This window comes from Lotus japonicus, chromosome 1 (genome assembly GCF_012489685.1).
Source record: "Lotus japonicus ecotype B-129 chromosome 1, LjGifu_v1.2".
NCBI lineage: Eukaryota > Viridiplantae > Streptophyta > Magnoliopsida > Fabales > Fabaceae > Lotus > Lotus japonicus.
In genome coordinates this window covers 5,233,165-5,253,159 of record NC_080041.1, presented here as the reverse complement: position 1 = coordinate 5,253,159, position 19,995 = coordinate 5,233,165, and the positions used below count along the sequence as shown (strand labels likewise).

At 38.2% G+C, this 19,995-nt stretch overlaps 1 protein-coding gene, 1 long non-coding RNA gene and 1 pseudogene across 15 annotated transcripts; 1 reads left to right on the top strand and 2 right to left on the bottom strand.

Moving 5' to 3' along the window:
- Positions 1–18,948, top strand: part of LOC130733177 (F-box/kelch-repeat protein At3g06240-like) — a 29,811-nt pseudogene extending 10,863 nt beyond the window's left edge.
- Positions 2,682–5,565, bottom strand: LOC130733178 (BEACH domain-containing protein C2-like). Of its 4 annotated transcripts, none has more exons than XR_009017402.1 (8): positions 5,422–5,565; positions 5,198–5,303; positions 4,509–4,577; positions 4,327–4,413; positions 4,123–4,239; positions 3,692–3,794; positions 3,347–3,431; positions 2,682–3,243 (listed from the first exon to the last, which is right to left on the bottom strand). XR_009017402.1 is itself a non-coding variant. In XM_057585288.1 (8 exons), exons 3-7 carry the CDS (start codon positions 4,554–4,556, stop codon positions 3,363–3,365), a joined length of 471 nt encoding a protein of 156 aa, XP_057441271.1. In that variant the 5' UTR covers positions 4,557–4,577; positions 5,198–5,303; positions 5,422–5,565; the 3' UTR covers positions 2,720–3,243; positions 3,347–3,362. The 4 variants fall into 4 exon arrangements, 3 of the variants coding, with proteins under 3 accessions (XP_057441271.1, XP_057441272.1, XP_057441273.1); XM_057585288.1 differs by having other exon boundaries at positions 2,720–3,243; positions 3,645–3,794; XM_057585289.1 differs by having other exon boundaries at positions 2,720–3,243; positions 3,645–3,794; positions 5,198–5,335; positions 5,422–5,557.
- Positions 10,876–16,527, bottom strand: LOC130733179 (uncharacterized). 11 transcript variants are annotated; one of them, XR_009017407.1, is made up of 11 exons: positions 15,917–16,527; positions 15,589–15,831; positions 14,870–14,926; positions 14,734–14,789; positions 14,419–14,477; positions 13,675–13,749; positions 13,114–13,170; positions 12,699–12,778; positions 12,426–12,619; positions 11,473–11,689; positions 10,876–11,349 (listed from the first exon to the last, which is right to left on the bottom strand). It is a non-coding gene; the product is annotated as an uncharacterized LOC130733179 (long non-coding RNA). The 11 variants fall into 11 exon arrangements; XR_009017408.1 differs by having other exon boundaries at positions 13,114–13,165; XR_009017406.1 differs by lacking the exon at positions 13,114–13,170 and having other exon boundaries at positions 15,917–16,030; positions 16,107–16,527.
- Positions 18,949–19,995: the final 1,047 nt, after the last annotated feature.

Genomic DNA, 19,995 nt, shown 5'->3' with positions numbered 1-19,995 from the left:
TGAACTTCAGCAGCTACCTCTTCGGAAGGATCTGTCTCGACCGAAGCGACCTGAGAACCTGCGTCCTCTGGGAAGTAAAACCTCGGCGGTGGATATGACATGGTGATATTTCCCGTCATCCTTTGAATTTCCACTATGTTGCCCTGTTTATCCTTTCCGGTGAGTTTGATATCGCCGACATAAACCCGGCGAACCCCGGACGTGTCGGACGTTCAGGCCCGGTCCCTCTTCTCATCATATAACTTCATCTCCCAGGAATGGGTCGTCGTCGTTTTCTTCACGACCATCTACCCCCCCCCCCCCACAAATAACACAAAGACAAGTAGTGCAAGGGTCAGGTCGCAAAACAACATAATTATAAACCATTTCACAATATACATTAATCATTCGCTTATGGAATTATTTTTATATAGCAGTTTGTCAGTTAGGCTAATGAATCCTCACATCACACAACCCACCAAAACTCCTTGACCAATCTCGTACATCCGCAGATGTATAGTTCTCGGAGGGGACCCACAGTACAACCCTCAAATCACGTGGAGCCGCAATGATCCACAAAATCTCAAGGAGACCGCAGTCAACCTTATCACGTGGAGCCGCAATGATCCACAAAAATCTCCCTCGCGTGCAAGTTACCGTTTGTCACTAACGACACCATCGTTCTCATGGTACATAGTCTCACCTAGACCTATGTTCCATTAATTCTCATTTACTTGCAAGCGATTAATCACGTTTATCTTTGTTTATGGATCTAAAATCAACCTAGAGTCTTACAATTTTCAACGTCGAATAAAATGACGACACAACCATCACAGTCACATTGGGAATTACAGTTAGATGAGCGACCCTTTGTGACAATTACTTGAATAAGCATAATAAATCGCAAATGCATAACCATATTCATAATTTGCATGCCTTTCAAATACATAATCATGGCAAATTAATTAAATGAGTTGCCTAACGACTTGCACATTGAAAACGAAAGAAAAATGTGGCCCAAACCCTAAGAAATAGGTTCGGCCGAACCATAACAATGGCTCTAGGGTTTTGCAAATTTTTTTTCTTCTTTCTTTTCAACCTCACAAGCATTAGTACAGCCCCATATCATCCATCTCATCACCCAAAATTTCTTGATTTGATCAAGTATCAAACATCATGTTATGACAAGTGAAAAGTAAACCAAAATAACAAGATGTCATCGTAAATTCACATAAAATCATAGATCATGGCATGAGCAACGAATAGAGGGTTGTATACATGGTATTTCAAGGTAGAAAGTCCAGCAAGCATCATCATCACAAAACTCATACAAGAACAATCAAAGTCATGGCTTTTCTCATGGCAAAACATGGCAAATATCCTAGGCAAACTACCCAACCTAGACCAACCCTTACCTTGCACAAATGGTGATGGAAAAACAGAAGTTTGGTGATGAAAAGAAGAGTCAAGAGCTGCTGTCCAAGATCCTCTCCTTGCTTTCTCCCAATCGGTCTCTCTCCCTGGCTCACGCTCGTCTCTCTCTCGCTCGATCTCTCTCTCGTTCTTTCTTTCTTTCTCTCCTTTTCTCTTCTCTTTTCTTGCTGTGTTTTTACGTGAATACAGTATGGTAGCGCTTCTAATTCTGAATGAGAAAGAAAATAAGGATTTTCCCCTCTAGTGGCCGGCGGCTCTCACACAACCAGGCCTAGGGTTTTTGTTTTTTTTTTAAAGATCCAAGCCCAAACCCAACTAATTACCCTCCTAATACTGATTAAGAGAATAAAATAAATCAAGGCAAAACCCCTTCCCCTGAATTTAAAAATAAATTCGGAATTAAGAAAAAATTCTTCTAGCAAAATCGGTAGTACAAATACAGCCTGACCTTCCGTCACTAAAACATGAATATCTTGGGCTACAGAGGTCGGAATGACCTGAAACCTACGAGAGAATTTAGCTAACTCAGAGAGCTACAACTCTCATGAAGGAAGCTTCTCTAGATTAGGTCGTCAAGACCTCTCAAAAATTCACACAAGGTCACGGACAGAGTCGCAAACAAATCAAACTTCACTAGAAACTTCACTTTTATTCAATAAATCACTTAAGCAATACATAAGTAAGGTTAGGGTCTTACAGTACTTCAGCCAAAATACAAGAGTTACAAGAGAAGAATTAGACAAGGAACAAACTGAACCACCAATTGAAAAGCTAACAAAACCTTGCCTACAACAATCCTAACGTACTGGCATCAACACCCACCAAACTAGCACCAAAAGCAATGAATCACTCAAATCAGACATCCACCACGTACCACATCAGAAATAATTACACTACAAAAAAAAGGCATTTTGCGGCGCTTCTGGAAGCATTTTGCGGCGGTTTAAACCGCCGCAAAATGTATTATGAGGCGTTTACATGAGCGCCGCAGTTATTAGCGTCGGGGGCCGTTCTGCGGCGCTTATTTCCAAGCGTTGGAATAACCGCCGCAGAGTATAGCGGCGGTTAAAAGCGCCGCAGAGTCTGTAATTCATTCCGCCTCTATTTTGCGGCGGTTATAAACCGCCGCAAAGTTCTACAGTGATTTTTAAAATATTTTCCCTTTAATTACATTGAATTGCAGAAAATAGTTTTTAATTTTTTTTAAAAGTCAAATTATATATTCAATCAATAAATAAAATGAAGCTTATAATCTGTAGAAGCAATAGGTTTTGAAATACTTATCACTGTGATCAGTATTAAATCTATTCTAAACTTTCAGTTATGTCATCTGCAACAGCATGACCAACAGTATGGAAAAGCTTTCAAAAACTTCATATATATATAAACTTAAAAGAATGCAAGTTCACAAGATACTCAAACAATAAAAATTTGCACAGCTAAGCTACACGCAAATTCTATGAATGCAGGTACACACTGCCAGTTCAGATTTTCATTTACATTATGAAAACCTAAGCTGGTAAAGGTATAAAGCTTTCCCTTACACACATGGAAAGAATGAAACAGATTAAACATAATGGCAATGAATCACTCTTGAAAATATTGTGTACAAGTGAAAATAAACAAGAGGAAGCTTTGAAGTAGGTGCACGACTTTACTGCAAACAGCAAAAGTAGGACGAGAAACTGAAAAGTCTTAAAAAGACCTACCCAAATATGAGGTCAATCCATTCATGTAAATGAGCAGATACATACTCACTCTCCAGAACCATCCTATGCGTGTGCACAAAATCAACTGGATTCTCAGCCCAAGCTAGAAGTCTTACAATATCTGGTATCAAAGAAGTAAATCACAAACAGAGCTATAATATGCATGTGAATATACCATGATATCTTCTGAAAGGAACTAATGAAGAAAATCTTAATGACTATACCAAGTTTTCCTCCCAACTACGTTGTACCAAAATCAATTGAATTTTCATTAGTGAGGACTTCGGGGAGGTAAAATAGCTCACGAACCTAATAAGTGGAGATTAAAAAACAGGGGGAAAGTCATTAAGATAAAATTTCAATTATAGTAGGATATGCAATTAATATACATAAGTACTAGAAACATTGAAGCACATGAAGACAACTAAAACTTATCAAAAATATAGTGCAGAATCTACTCAGAGTACGCAAGTATACCAATACCAATCAATCATTTTGCTTTAAAAGTGAATAAATATATACCAATTCCTTTACATCACTCATATCCTCAAGAACTCCATTCCAAGTACCAGAAATATCAGAAAACATCCGATCTGCATGATCAAAATTTCCGCCTTGTAATTTGATTGCAAGGGTGGTGAAAGGTTCAACTCTAACAAGGTAATATAAGACCTGTAAAAGAAGATAATAACTATTAACTAGTGCAAAATCAGCAACTAAATTGCAACCATATCAGATGACAGCATTTAAAATCACATCATCACGGTGACCTATTTCTATGATCTCAAGCAACAAGTGCAAAATTGAATCCAAAAAGCTGAAAAGAAAAATTGATACTAACAGCAAGAAATGAGATAAAAATGCAAGCCAATCTTAAATTAAAGTTAAGCATCAAGAGTCCTATGCAGTACTTGCTTGAATTCTAACAAGCTACTACATAACCAAAAATGATCCAAGATATTTCTTATAAAAAAAAGCACGAGGAAAGGGGGGGACCTACTGTTCCTGCACTTGAGTAGTGTGATCCATAATGGAATTTGGGGATAACTGGATCATCAAAGCTAGCATATCTCTCTTGAAATTTTTTCAGACGATCTGGGTTCAGTGCACCAACAGGCTGAATCATATCAAAAGCATTGATTATTAAACAAAACAAAAAACAAAAACTTTTTCCTTTGAACTGACTAAAGCAACATTCATGAACCTTTGAAAGATCTCGATAAGAAGAAGGATTTGAAAGATCCAAACTCTCTGAACTGTAATCAGAAAGAATCCAGGGAAAAACAGGATACTGCCAAAAAGAAATAATAATGATGAAATAAATAACATGAAGATATGATTGAAGAGATTAATGATAGAAAGCAATACACTAAGAAAAAAGACAACCTGCGCTATATCATTATAACTAGGCTCAGCCAGTGTATTGAATTGCATTAGATACTCAAAATTACTGATCTGCACAACAGCATCCAAAGATTAGGAATAGAGGTAGTCTGGTGCCAAGTGAAATAGATTAGGAATATAAGTTTCCTTTTAACAACTCATAGTCTTGAACATATTAGTACTTTACAGCATGTTTTGCATGCATTGAGTTCAATATATATTTACAACTCCCAATCAGTCCTCATGTAAAATGGGATAAAGCTATACTCTCAATACCAAAGCCACACAGAGTTCATACTAATAAACTGAATTTATCTGCCATAAGAGCTTATACATTGGTTTCACAGATCCAGACACCCTTTATGCAAAATCTCATTCAATCCCAATGTCAATTTTTTGACAGGATAAAGCTAAAAAATCCTATTGAAATTTGGATGCATTGCATATCAAATGACAACTTGGAAATAGGAAAAATTGCCAATCAAAGGATCAAACAGTTTCAAGTCTCAAGCTATAAAATGAAAATCAGTAAGACACCACACCAGCTTTGTCAATTTTAGCAGCAAGAGATCCTCCAATTATTCAAAGAATCAACAACAGGGTTACATCACACAATAAAGTAAAACGAAATCCAAAATCAAAATCATCTTCAATTTGAACGGATGGAAGAAATCGAAGCAGAGAGGGCTCACCTTGTTTGGATCTGAAGCAGAGTGTGCACAGTGGAAGAAATCGAAGAAACCAAACCCAGGAAACCACTCGATTTTACCAAAACAAGATAAATTCGAGCCCTAATTCCTAACCAAAACAAACAGATCCAAATCACAAACCTGAAATCGTGAGAAATCGAAGAAACCAAACCATCAAATCGAAGTAGAAGAAATCTAAGAAACCAAACCCAGGACGAAGTGCTTACCTTCAAGCCATGGAGTTCGCCATCGCTGAGAAGGAGTCAAGGAATCGCGATCTGAGAGAGAAGCTGAGAGAGGTTCAACGTGAAGTGAGGTAGAGGAGAGTGAAAAAACGCGATCTGGAAACGCGATATGAGGTGAGGGGTTTAATTTTAGGTTTTCTAATTTAATCATTCTGCGGCGCCTAATTGAACCGCCCCTGAAATAACCGCCGCAAATGTCAATAAAACCGCCACTAATTGAAGAAACCCGCCGCAAATTGTACGAAAACTGCGGCGGCTTGCTTAACCGCCTGAAAAAACGCCTCAAGTTTACATTTTGCGGCGGTTTATGCATAACCGCCGCAGAATGTCCGTCGCTAAATGCCAGTTTTCTTGTAGTGTTATGCAGTCACCAAGCAATGACAGCATTCGAAAATATCCAAAGCCACCACGTACCAATCCCGCACTTAACAGTATTGAATACACAACATGGGACTTGTGCACCATTCAAATAATGAATTTCCAAACCCACCCAAACCAGCTTTACACCACTGCTATGATCTCAGCTTTACCAAATCCAACAACGGTGACTTTGTGACTACTCTAGTGCGCCTTGGGTCTCCCACTCCTAAAGCTCCATAGATCTTACCTCTTTATCTCCATCATTCAATGTTGAAAATAGAGGGAGAATGGTAGTATAGCTGTGTGGGTGATAAGGGATAGAAAACAATAGGAATAGAATGTCTTTTAAAAAAAAACCATATATACCGACAAGGTTTTTCTATTGCTAACCAAAAAAAATCTGCTTCACATGCAAGTTAAAAGAGTATATTTGCAAATTAATCATAACACTTAAAAAGACTAAGTTGTAAATAACATGAACCACCATTTAGTAAAAACATGGTCAATGAGTTAACCATTTTTAACATGGTTGATTATAGAATTGCTATATAGAGAAAGAGTAAACTAAAAACTAAAAATGCTTAAATACATTTGTAGTCTCTAACTTTTAAAGAAGAATCTAATTATATCTCAATAAAAAATCATTTAGCAATTGGTCCCAGAATTTTTTTATTTGCAATAGGCTTAATTGACCATGTGTCGTCAATTTTGATAGTTAAAACTGCCCACTTCGCGAGCCTAGTTAGATGGGTGAATTTGTGGACTTTTTCACTTCAGTTTTAGTTTATGTAAATTTTTCTTAATCACATTTAGTTGTTTTTCTTTCACTTTAATCACATTTAGTCATTTTTTTTCTATAATACTTGTAAAATAAAAAAATGAAGGGATCAATCCTTCTTATATATATTTCCACAATCCCAGCTATATGTGTAATTCGAGGTATATATTTTTGCATCGCGAAACGTGTAAGACCATTTACATTTAAATACATCATTCATCAATTGCAAAGAGCATAATGTATGCCAGACTTGCCCCTTACAGTGTAGTGTCACTTTTCCTGGGAAGCTTCGTTAATAGATAACCAGGTGTACGGTATAACTGGAGGAATATAATGGAGCTAGAATCAATATTGTGCTATATGGAGTAACAACACGTAATCACTTATCTAGAGATGAATAGTGAAAACCAACTATATATACAAACGTAAATAAGGGCATGTCGACGCGTACTTTTTTAGTGCATGATAAATGCTTGACTGTAGATGCATTAATTCAAGTCCAAAATCTTAGTGCAATAAGAAGTAGCACCCGTGGGAATCAATTTTAGTGCTAGTCCCCACATCATTGACATATTGGTCATGTTTTCATTTTATAAATAGGGTTGTTTGTGAACTATAAGTCTATAACACCACCGAATTACAAGCACTTACCAAACTTCTTTCCTTTTCTGAAACATATTATAATCACTTTCGTGTTTGCACTTTTGAACAAATATGGTTGTATTTTCACGTAATGTTAGAATGTATGTTGTTTTATTGATGATAATAACTATTGGGATAGTAGAAGGGCGCAAAGTTCAAAATTGTGGTGGCTTTGGAAAAGGTGGAGCCCGAGAAGGAGGCGCAAAAGGAGGTCCAAGACATGGTGGAGGCGGAGGAGGAGGAGGTGTTGGTGTTGGTGGTGGAGGAGGTGCTGGCCTTGGTGGAGGTGTTGGTGCCGGTGGAGGTGTAGGAGGAGGAGTTGGTCTTGGTGGAGGTGCCGGAGGAGGTGCTAGTGGCAGTGGTGGTGGAGGTGTAGGAGGTGGTGCTGGTGGAGGCGCAGGAGGAGGAGCTGGTCTTGGTGGAGGTGTTGGTGCTGGAGGTGGTGCAAGTGGAGGCGTCGGTGGTGGTGGAGGCGCTGGTCTTGGTGGAGCTGCAGGAGGAGGAGTTGGTTCAGGAGGAGGTCTTGGTGGTGGTGTAGGAGGAGGTGCAGGAGGAGGAGTTGGTGTCGGAGGAGGTCTTGGTGGTGGCGCAGGAGGAGGTGGGGGTGCAAGAGGAGGCATCGGTGGAGGTGGAGGTGGAGGTGCTGGTCTCGGTGGAGGTGGAGGAGGAGGAATTGGTGCCGGTGGGGGTCTTGGTGGTGGTGTTGGAGGAGGCGTCGGTGGAGGCGCTGGTCTTGGTGGAGGTGTAGGAGGGGGTGCTGGTGCTGGTGGAGGTGCTAGTGGTGGTGGAGGTGCTGGTCTTGGTGGAGGTGCAGGAGGAGGAGTGGGTGCCGGTGGAGGTCTTGGTGGTGGTGCAGGTGGGGGTGCAAGAGGAGGTGCCGGTGGAGGTGGAGGTGCTGGTCTCGGTGGAGGTGCAGGAGGAGGAATTGGTGCCGGTGGGGGTCTTGGTGGTGGTGTTGGAGGAGGCGTCGGTGGAGGCGCTGGTCTTGGTGGAGGTGTAGGAGGGGGTGCTGGTGCTGGTGGAGGTGCTGGTCTTGGTGGAGGTGCAGGAGGAGGAGTGGGTGCCGGAGGAGGTCTTGGTGGTGGTGCAGGTGGGGGTGCAAGAGGAGGTGCCGGTGGAGGTGCAGGAGGGGGAATTGGTGGTGGTGTTGGAGGAGGCGTCGGTGGAGGTGCTGGTCTTGGTGGAGGTGTAGGAGGGGGTGCCGGTGCTGGTGGAGGTCTTGGTGGAGGTGCTGGCGGTGGTGGTGCAAGAGGAGGTTCTGGTGGGGGTGGAGGTGCAAGAGGAGGTGTTGGAGGAGGCGTCGGACTCGGTGGAGGTGTTGGTGCAGGTACAGGAGGAGGCGCTGGTCTCGGTGGAGGTGCAGGAGGGGGTCTTGGTGGAGGTGTAGGAGGTGGAGGTGGTGGAGGAGGAGCTGGTGGAGGTGTTGGTGGTGGCGCTGGTCTTGGTGGAAGTGTTGGTGCTGGTGGAGGTGCAGGAGGAGGCGCTGGTCTTGGTGGAGGTGCTGGTGGAGGAGCAAGAGTAGGTGTTGGTGCTGGGGCTGGTTCTGGAGGTAGTGTGGGAGGAGGTGCTGGTGCCGGTGCAAATGCTGGAGCAAGTGGAGGGGGAGGCATTGGGATAAGTGGAGCTCGTAGCATTAATAGAGGTGCTAGAATTGGTTCAAATGTTGAAGGTAGCACAAGTAATGGTGCCAACTTTGGTGCAAATGAAAGAGTTCGTGGTAAAGAAAATGCTGGAATCTCAAGGGAAGGTGGTCCTCAAGCTTAAAGGTGGTGCCGGTGAAGGTATTGTCCATTAAGAGATTATAAGAGGAGAAATATTAATTAGTATAAGAAATAAATTCAGTACAAGAGATATATACTGAGTACAAGAGTGAAGGAAGAAAATATTGAGAGAAACTATAATGGGCAGTTATGAAAGTGGAGGTAGATAAGAGATCTTGTATAAGTGGCTATAGTACAGATGTTCGAGAAATGTGAGATCTTGTATACCTATAGTTGAAGTCTCATTATTGTTATAAGAGAAATGTGACCATATGTCATGTGTTTCTTGATATTGTGATAGAAATATCATGCTTGCTGATTGTAAAAAAATAATTATATACCAGACAATAAAATTAAAACTTATTATCCTCGATCTTACATTTAGTGTTGTTTGGTACTCATGTTAATTATCTTACGTATGTAATCATTATGCGGATATTAACAAATTAAAATAAGAAATCACTATTACTTCACTTTTTTTTTACATGGAAAAGACACTAGTACTTCACTGACAAATTTTTTCTCATATATGCATTTGAATATTTTAAAACTATTTATTAAGGGAGCTGTTATATGTTACAAATATAGCCTGGACAAATTGTGACTTCACACGATTCAAGATTTAAGACTCAAAATTAATATATCAGGAGTAGCTTAATTATACCAATAATGTAGATTAATTGAATAAACTTAAACAAGAATTAAAAATAAAAAATTGTGATATGCTTTTTCTGTTACGTACACTTGAAAAATAAAAGGACGAGCAAGAAAACGGTGCACAAACAAGTAACAAAAGAATGAGGAAATTTTTAAGTGTGGTCCAAATTGGAAGTAATTAAAAACAACAATGATACATAGAACACCAACAATGCAGAGCAGAATCTCCATTGTTACTTCCGGCAACTGTATTAGGATTGCTTTTCCAGTCTGATATGATAGGGCAGCTGGGAAGACCAATTAACTTAGAAAACTATTGCAGTCTGCCAAATAAAGACACTTATAGCATGTTGGGGCATATTTCTAATCTTTCCAAAATCACTTCTCCCTGACAAAAGCTAGTAACTTCTCCCGAAATCATTTCTCTATCAAACGTGAAAACCTACCGGTACCCAAACACACACTTTTAACCAGTATCTTGTCCGATTCTATTTAATCGTTTAAAAATTGAAATGTACTTAATAGCCAGACAGAGATGCAGAGAAGATGTGTAACATAAAACAAATGGAACATGAATACAATTCCTAATATTTTCTCTCGTAACAAAATAGTAAACTCTATTGTTTGCAAAACCGGATTGGATCGTTGAACAAGAAGGGACAGACTGTTCATGGCTGAGTCATCTGATGGGTTGATTTACAGTAACTAATCGGAGTACGTTCTATTAGAAAATGATTAATTTAATAAAGTAAAGGAATAACAATTGAAAATAATAGAGGAATACATAACAAAACATTTAAAGTATTATCAAACTAGTACTTTTACCCGTGCGATGCACGGGGATTTTCATTTTTGTTTTTTTTTAATTTGTGTGTGTTTTAAAGATATTTTTTTTTGCTTCATCGAAAAGGAAATATATTTTATAGATTAAAAGAACTAAATTTTTTTTACATGTATGAAATCATAAATTCGTACGTTTTCTTACTGAATTATTGTTTTTATTTTTTAGAGTTGTTATTTTATTTTTATCTTTTGTACTTGTTTTCTTAATTGCTCGATTGTTGATCATAACCATTCCTTTGTAACCTGTGCGATGCACGAAGGATATTAATTTTTTTAATCACATATATTCGTTAAGAATCTGTTTTATTTTTGTTTTGTTTATTAAAAGATAATTTATGAATTAAAAAATGGAATTTATTTTACGTGTAGAAAAATATAAATATGTAAGCAATAACATAGAACAATCAGAGTTCTCTACTTGTTAAACTTTCCATACTTGCACAGTTGCACTATTCATATTTGGGCTCAACTAAGCAACACTTTCATTGTTGATTTGTAAACTTAAAGAAAAACACCATAAAAAAATTGTCTCAATCTCGATAGCTTCAAGATCCTCCTTGTCTTAGGATGCATGGGATTAATACCACAAATGCGAATATTAAATAAGAGCTTAGCATTAGAATCAACATAAAATCGACCTTTCAGTTTTTCCTCACATTTCAATCAAATCAATTCATTTTCTTGCTCATTGCACTCCTTGGCATACTGCTTAGCTCTACCGTAGATCAGTGTACCACTCTCGACTCTTTTCTTCTTAGCAGCTTCAAGCTCCTTACTTTTTCACTAATGCACATTCCTCTTCCGCTTTTCCGGAAAAGACTGTGGAACAAATGTCCTCACCTCTTCTACTTCTTCAACAGAATATGCTACCTACAATGAGAATTTGATCAATAATGGTAAACAATATGAGCCAAGGAGAGGTTTTTAACATAAATATTCATATAACTTATTCTGGAGTATGTACTTGCATTCCACATAGAAAAATGAGCTTACCTAGAATAAATGGCCTTGACTAACTGAGTCACAAAATAATTTGTACACTTGATGGTGCTTTTGTATGACCTTCAATTGCTCTCAAGGTCTTCAGAACTTACACCTGAATTGCATAAGGCTCTATTCCTAGCTTGCTTTCATCAAACATGGTTTCTTTCCACTGTGCACCCAATATTGAACTTCATCATTGACTTCCCAGCAGTTACCGACATTCAACCTGCAAGGAAGAACAAACAAAATACTATTCTTCAAGCAAGGTTAAAAGGGAACAAAAAAAATTTCTTAATTAAAAGTTGCAACACCTTAAGCCAGAAATATTTGAATTTAAGAAAAAAATTATTGAAAAGAAAAAGATAATGGAGGTGCATCCTTATGGAAGGGATTGCCACAATGTCAATAGACCCTTTATCCGAATCCCTCCCTCGTGCAAGAGAATGGCCTTGTTTGAAGGCCAAAACCCAATTAGAGAGGGAGTCTGCATGCAGCAGGTCAGAACATAAGGAGATAAATTTGTCAGAGATGAATCTGAATGTCCATACTTTTTAGTAGATCTAGCAAGGATTAGGAAAAAAGAGGATTAAATAGTCCATTCAAATAATTTTCAAATACAACCTGAAATTCTAAACCTATAATGACTATACATTTCACTGCATTAACACAGTTTTGAAAGCCAAACTTCTGAAGTAAAAGCCTAGAGATTTCCCATCAACTTATTACCGTCACCGGACTGTAATATCTTCAATTATCTTTTTAAAGTTTTCATTTGTAGCTTGCCAAACAAAAGAAGATAGAGATGGGGAAATTCAGTCAATAGAATTTACAAAGATGAACTTCGCAGCTGCATGATTTCAGTTGTATTTGAAATACAGGGAGAAAACTCAAAATTTGAAGAAGCCAAGAATACAGAGTTAGCAAAAAGAAACTTGAGAGAACTCAGAGAAAAAGATAGTCACCCCTTAATGGAGAGATGATGCACATGAGACATAAAGCTGAGAAAAGGGAAGTAGGAAGTAGATGAGGGAGCTGGTAGTGAGAAATTTAGGAGCTGTTGATAGAGCTTCTTCGAGGAGAATAATAAGTGAAACCTTCTCCAAGGTTCCTGGTCTTTCATGAGCATCACTGATTAAGCATTGAGACCATGCCCACTCTGCACATAAATAAACTATTAGAATCACTTTAATAGACTGCAATTCCTAACATATGGATGCTATAGTGCAAATACTGACCTTCTCTGCTGCGAGCTCAACACCACTGTGACATTCCCCAACAATCAATAACAAACTTGCATATTTTATTTGTATATTTTCTGCCAGTAAAAAGAATCCCCATCACTTAAAGTAAATAGTTAAATGGAAAGTCTTTCACACATCAAAATCCAAAACATGCAATATCAGTTTATTAAAGATCAAAATAGGCAAAATCCATCTACTCATCCACAACATCCCTCAGTCAAAACGGGAGTGAAAGTGAATGCTGTAAAATCGTATTAAGAAAAAGCGAGGAGAACACCAATTTTAACAGCCCAAGTCATACATAGAAAGTGAGTAAAATAGATTTGCACGAAAGATAGCATGAAAACATGTTCTTGTTCCCCTTATGTATGCTTCACAGTATCTCCTTCCGGGCTCATTTGGAACTCACATTAAAATATCAGTTCCAGTAGAAGATGATGGCACCAGTCCTTGTGTAAGGTCTTCACTAAGAAATTAAAATTTGATTAGCACCAGTCCTTGTCAAATAACACCAATCTTAGCATATCAAAATAGTGCTGGCTAAAGAACTACAACAGCACTAAGAAAAGCCATGCTATAGACCAATTGCTTTTCAGTTTATGCATCGTGCCATGTCTCTATCATAACTCCAGGGAAGTATGAATTTCTTTGAATTTGTTCTCCAAACTACACTCAGAAATTGCTTACTCGTAAAAATGGAAAACTATTTGATAGTTGGTATTTTAACATGATAACCTCCAATTGTTCAATCTTGACAAATTATAGGATAAGATCATAGTATTTATCAAGAGGCTCATGAACTTCTCGCATCCTTCTTGGTGGATTTCAAAGAAACTCTCCTTAAAATTTTAAAAATATTCTAAAGGCCTATTCTCGCCGAAAATGCAAAATTATGCCTCAAATATTACATTTGATATTTTGGGTGGATATGAATATTAATTATCAGACAATACATTAACATAGAGCATACCTTTTCAGGATTCACTGTGAGAGTGACATCAGGAACTCTATGCTCTAAAGCTTTTTTTCACTTCATTCATACATCCTACACATGCAGGTGAGAAGGTACTCCATATTAGAAGAGTAATTCATAACTAATACACTAACATCTCAATTAAAAATACTAAATAGACAAAGCTAATGCTTACTGGTTACATAACAAATAATTATGACCCTTAAACACACTTATTGCTTCTTAATGCATAATAACTAATGACCATTCATTTTTGTAACAGCGAAACCTTCATTTTCTAATTAAAAGTGACTTTATTTCAAATTGTAACTCCCGTTTAAGTGGTTAAATTTAGAAATCAAAATAGATAGATGCCGCAATGGTTAAATATCAATACAATAAAGGTATACTATGAAGTGGTAAGAATTTTTGTTTGGAATCTCATTTCAATATCACCTTAGTTACTGTGTAATTGAGTTTCTATTTCAAATACCTTTTGGAGCCAATCATAAATATATATACAGGACTAACATGAAAAAATAGAAATAACCTTCTAGGACTCTTTCTAATTAGTAAAGGCTAATGCCAGCAAAATCAAGTATTTCATTTGTGTTTCAAATGGGAAGCATGCATCACTCAAATCAGAAGAGAAGCTACAAACCCTATCAGATTGGACAAAAAGAAGTAGTAACACAGCTAACGTATTTATATATCAATGGTAGTAACAAATTGAAATGGTAGGAGGAAAGATGGGAAAATTACCTGTCAAAGCATGAGCTTGAACCAAAATTGATTAGATTTCCAAACCCTATAGAGAAGAACTGCAACACAAAATAATCCTATGAAAATCCAGTCCTAGATAAAACAGGTTCAATCAAAGCGGTATAGTATAGACGTAATCTTAGGAGATTTATAGAGTGAGTCTGTAATCGTAGTAAACCCAGCCAAAGAAAACTCTTAATGTTTATAAGGTGAATCAGTAGGTAATTGTAGGCTAGGATTACATAATCCGCTAGCAGTACCTTTCCTTCTGGGGAAAAGAGTGCCTTATTACTAAAATTAGGAGTGCACCCATACCTTGCCTTCTAGGTCTCAGCTTCATCATTGAGTGTTCCACTCAGATCAAAAAGCGCCTGCAATCCCAACACACACAGCCACAAAATTGAGATTTAATTTTCACTTAAAACACATTATGTGAATGTTAAGATCTCACCTGGGATAACATGGACCCTCCTTTTCAAAACAATTCTCTAACCTGCAATATCATAATCTGGCAAAAAAACAATTACCCTTATATTCACTCTATCATTCAATTTAAGAAAACACTGAAATCATGAACCCGTAATCATTTCCCCGAATTAGAATTAATTGAGATGGTATCTTGAGTTTTCAGGGGGCTAGGATGGGTTCTTTTGGTAGTTGTTGGATTAATTCCATTCTTAGGATTACAATTCCATTTTGGAAGCTAAAACAATGGAAGTTCCAACTGCTCATTGATGTCTGATGTAACAAACAATCAGAACAACATTGCATGCATGCTCATCAATTTGAAGTTTTTAAGCATATCAGTTGTGGATTGCTGTTCAGTTATGGGTCCATTTCACTGGCTATTCCTCAACCTACATTCACTTTCATATGCTACTTAGTCAATGTAGTCACTACTCCTGTCACCTCATCTCTATTTCTATACATGGTAATTGGTACTTGGGGCTGATAACCTTCAAGTCAGGTCTTATTTGGCTAAATCATTTCTTTCTTCCTACTCTTTTACCTTGCTTACAGACACTGGTCACAAAGCTGTGGTCAGATAAAGGGTGGTCCTATTTCCTCATTCAGTATGAAATGAAATTCTTGTCATTGTCTTTTTTTTTCTTTTCTTTTTTTCTGCTGCATAGGTATAAATCAAACTGAAATCTGAGGGTGCCAATTTACCTGTTTCTGGATTGCTGGCAGCAGCTTGTTTCGCTTGAGCGAAGGAATGACTCATGAATAATAATTGTTCTACTATGAAAATGTTTGGAAAAGAATCACGTGATCTTAATAGGCTTTGGGTCCAAAGAACCAACAATGGTTTCACCAATTGTTGCGACATTTATCTGACAACAGTCTATAAGCACATAAAATTGGATCGGCAAGCAAAGGTGTTCCTGAAACTACAATAGCAGCACAACCCCCCTAAAAAATTCCAAAAATATCAATGACATGTTATCAAATTTTATGCAATTCAAACGAATCACAGTCGTGAGAAAGAGAAACAAACCTGAAAATTTGCAGGAAAACCCAAATCGAACCCAAATCGAGTATGAAAACCATGGCACCCAGCCAGCAGCCACCATTGAAGGAACAATTTCCGGTGTCAAACCTCAGCCATCTTCTACATCAGGATCAAGAAAAAAAGGGGAACGATATCAGTTCTAAATCCTAGAGACCACCAGAGATGAAATACATACCTAAACGGAGCAGACCACCTTCCCTACTTTGATTCGAACCCTCCAAAAAATCCTTTGTCTCCGTTTGTTTGCATAACCGCCATCCTTGACCACCCGTCAAAGGCCCAATCCCAGTGGCCAAGGTACCTGCGACAGGGGTTACCATGGCAAAACAAATATCCTCCCTGAGATCCTGAAAACCCGAAAGAGACGTGGGCTGGTCGCAGATGAAGCCGATGGTGAAGGTGTTCCAGACGACGGTGGAAGGGCGAGGCAGGGTGTCGAGGAGATGCTGGAAATCAGAGGCAGTGTCTGAGAGAAGGTTTTAAACGAACTTGAAACCATGTGTCTGCCTTTTCAAGTTCGTGAAACGGCTGAGAGAAGGAGAAAAGGAAGAAGGTAAGGTGAAAGGGGAAGCGTCTCTATTTTGTTGAAACTGAAAAGCGTTTCACAAATTTAACAAATTCCTTGAATGAAAGATGGAGTGAAACTGATATGAATGAACGGCTGAGATCAAACCTGAGTGAAATAAAATGACTTTTTTTACAAAAATATCCATACCCAGCTCTCATAGATATTGGAATAAATTGCTGAAGGACTTTTTTGCCCCCAAGGCTGCAAAACTTTGCTTTTATATATATTATAGATAGATAGATAGATAGATATGAAAACTACAGAAAAGTGGAATCATTTCATTATATATAAATTAAAATTTTTATTGACATAAAATATTCTTTTTGTACATAAATATGTTAATTTCATATTCTAATGTATATGCTGAACGTTTCTCTAGTAAAACTTATACCCTGATTAATTCAAGAACATTTTCTTTAAATATTGACTTAAATGTATGATGTATCCCGAACATCAAGTTATTTATGAATTTAATATTTATTTTTTTAATTTTAAATTATTTTTGGCCCACCATGACATTAAGAAATAAGCCTAACAGTATTTAATTTTATGTGCTGATATCACAAATAAGCACATTCGATCTCATGAAATCCTTTATCAAGAAGCAACTGTCTTCCTTATTTGCTTTCAGTTTGGTGTTTACAGTTCACCTGGTCCACTTGGCCAATCTGGCCTGGTTCACACAATTCTAGAAATATGCAACCGTAAACAGTTCAAACAGAATATGAATTAAATATTTCCCTTTTGCATACTAACTAGTACTAAGCATAGTTATCGATCGCGGCAAATCGCGGCGCTATCGCGTCGTCGCGTCGCATCGCGGCCGCTCGCCGCGATTCTGAAGCCATCGCGTCGCGGAACGCCGTCGCGGCTGTCGCGCCGCAAATCGCGGCAAGATCGCGGCCTTATCGCGTGAGATCGCGGCGCCACAAGAAGAAGATAAGGTACAGTTGTGGAAAAACCTAAATTGCCCTTGAAATTTTATAATTAGGTTAAACTTTGAGGGCAATTTTGGGATTTCGCACATAAATAAATGAAACGCGCGTTTCATCTCTCCCTATTCATCTTCTTCTTCAGCTTCTTCTTCAGCGACAGAACCCATGGCCACTGCGATCTTCTTCAGCCACCTTCCACCTTCGATCAGCACCCATGGCCACCGCCGACCTCCGACAAGCATCGTCCAACTTCCGACGAACGCTGTGAGGTGACTTTCAGCCAATCTCCGGCGACCACTGCCCTTGGGCCTCTGTTCTGCTCTGTTTTTTTTTTATTTTTCTTTCCTTTCTTTTCCTCTTAATTTTCTATTCTCAATCAATTCATTTTGTTACCAGTTCTCTCGCATGGCATCCTCTTCCTCCTCTCTTCTCTATCATCTCATCTGTTTGTTCTAGATTTTAAGTTATATTTATCATTTTTTTAGTTATTATATGTATATACTATTATACTATTAATTATATAAAATTATATATGAAAAATCAAAATAGCGGCCATCCCGCTATGCGCTATCCCGCTATCCCACTTTTGGGGTCGGCCGCTACGCGCCGCTATCCGGGATTGACTACTATGGTACTAAGTAAAGATTCATTGTTACTACGCCACGTAATAAAGTTGCTTGATTGGAACCCCCCCAACCATCAAAATAAGCCCCATGCACAAACTTGTTAGCTTCTGTTGCATTAATACATTGATAAAATTAAACAACTGTGATGAACACAGTTATATGAAAAATAAGGGGATGAGGAAAAAAAAACAACTTTTCCCTTATTTTCGGGTATTTGCTTGCTCCTCACTCTCGATTTTGATATGAATCGCTTGTAGTTTCTATTACTTTGTTCACTAATGGAATCTATTGTTGCTTTAAAATTCATAACTACTTTAATATCATAAATTATAAAACAAGTATTAAGGGGAACATATGTGAGTTTCCTATATATGTTGCTAATTTTGTTTTAACCTCCGTTTCTGGCTTTCTATTTGGGATGTTGGAAAGAGAAACATGTTGCTTCGTCAATCAACTGCTTACACATGCTATGATTTTAGTTTTTCTTTACTATCTACAATATTTGTAAATCTTGCCTCATGCATTCTATTAAACAAAAAGTTTGATACAAACTGTGGTTTCTAATTATATCTTTTAGTTTATGTACCTTCCATATTGATGGAGGATGAGATATTTACAGTTGTTGCGATGTACAGCTCTTAGATATTCTTTGTTTTGTTAAGTAGCAGATATATTATGTGAAAGAGTAAAAGCAGATGATGGAGACCATTCTAACTTGCCACTACCTCCAGTTTTAGCCACATTACTGTAGCACTATTCGCTAATATTGGTTTTCTTTTATATAGGTCTGCCGAGTTTAAATTGCGCGAAGAAAATGAAGTCATTTTCTTGGCTAAAGTGAAGGATAGATTTGTAAATTTGCATATATCATCTGACGACGAAGAATAGAGTGTTGCACATCTCCTTACAAGTAATTGCCATATAACAAGGTTGTGTTATATACTGTAAGTTTGGGTATGACCAGGGCCGGTCCCGACATTTTGGAAGCTCTGGGCAAATAATAAAAATGTACACCTAATAATTTTAACGTTTGAAATTTCATCAGGACCATTATGTTGGTTCGTTTGACAACTGGCCTCTTGCAACCCCCACTCAGGGTTGCGTGTTCGAATTACACAGTTACTAACCACTAGATCAGCTCAAGTCATTAATAACATCTTGAACATTAATTATTATAACTAAATTTTATTTTAGGGGAAAGTTTAATGAGATTTTTTTTTGGGCCCCTTCTTTTTGGAGGCCCTGGGCTGTGAGCCTGCTTGCACAGGCCCAGGGCCGGCCCTGGGTATGACTAGCCGTAAGTTTTGGAATATACATGCCATCTTAGACTGCATAAGATATTTCATTGTGTGACATCAGTGTCTTTTTCTATCATGTTAAACGGAAACCCTCAGCCTAGGTTTGAGCCACACAGGGGACTTAGACAAGGGGACCCTCTATCTCCTTATTTATTTATCCTGTGTGGGGAAGTTTTCACTGCTCTAATTGAAAAATCTATTCTTTCATCTGACCTTACTCGCCTTAAAATTAGTAGGCATGCTCCTGCCATTTCTCATTTGCTTTTTGCAGATGACAGTGTCTTGTTTGCTCGAGCAAGAGTTGAGGAGGCCCTGTGCCTGAAAAGAATCCTCACCATCTATGAGAGAGCTTCTGGCCAGATGATTAACCTTGACAAATCTATGCTTTCTGTAAGCCGAAATGTACCTGATAATTGTTTTCATGAGCTTAAGCAGCTGTTGAATGTAAAGGCGGTGGAAAGCTATGACAAGTATTTGGGATTACCGACCATCATTGGTAAGTCTAAATCTCGAATCTTTCATTTTGTCAAGGATAGAGTTTGGAAAAAGCTTAAAGGATGGAAAGAGAAATTTTTATCACGAGCAGGGAGGGAAGTTTTGATTAAAGCTGTAGTGCAAGCGATACCTTCTTATGTCA

What these genes read in the sequence shown, in the direction of transcription:
- LOC130733178 (XM_057585288.1), bottom strand. Translation starts at nt 4,556, where the DNA reads ATGCAATTCAATACACTGGCTGAGCCTAGTTATAATGATATAGCGCAG. An exon ending in GTTATAATGATATAGCGCAG is followed by an intron (nt 4,414 to 4,508) that starts GTTGTCTTTTTT and finishes TCTTTTTGGCAG; the next exon opens with TATCCTGTTTTTCCCTGGAT. An exon ending in CTTATCGAGATCTTTCAAAG is followed by an intron (nt 4,240 to 4,326) that starts GTTCATGAATGT and finishes GATATGATTCAG; the next exon opens with CCTGTTGGTGCACTGAACCC.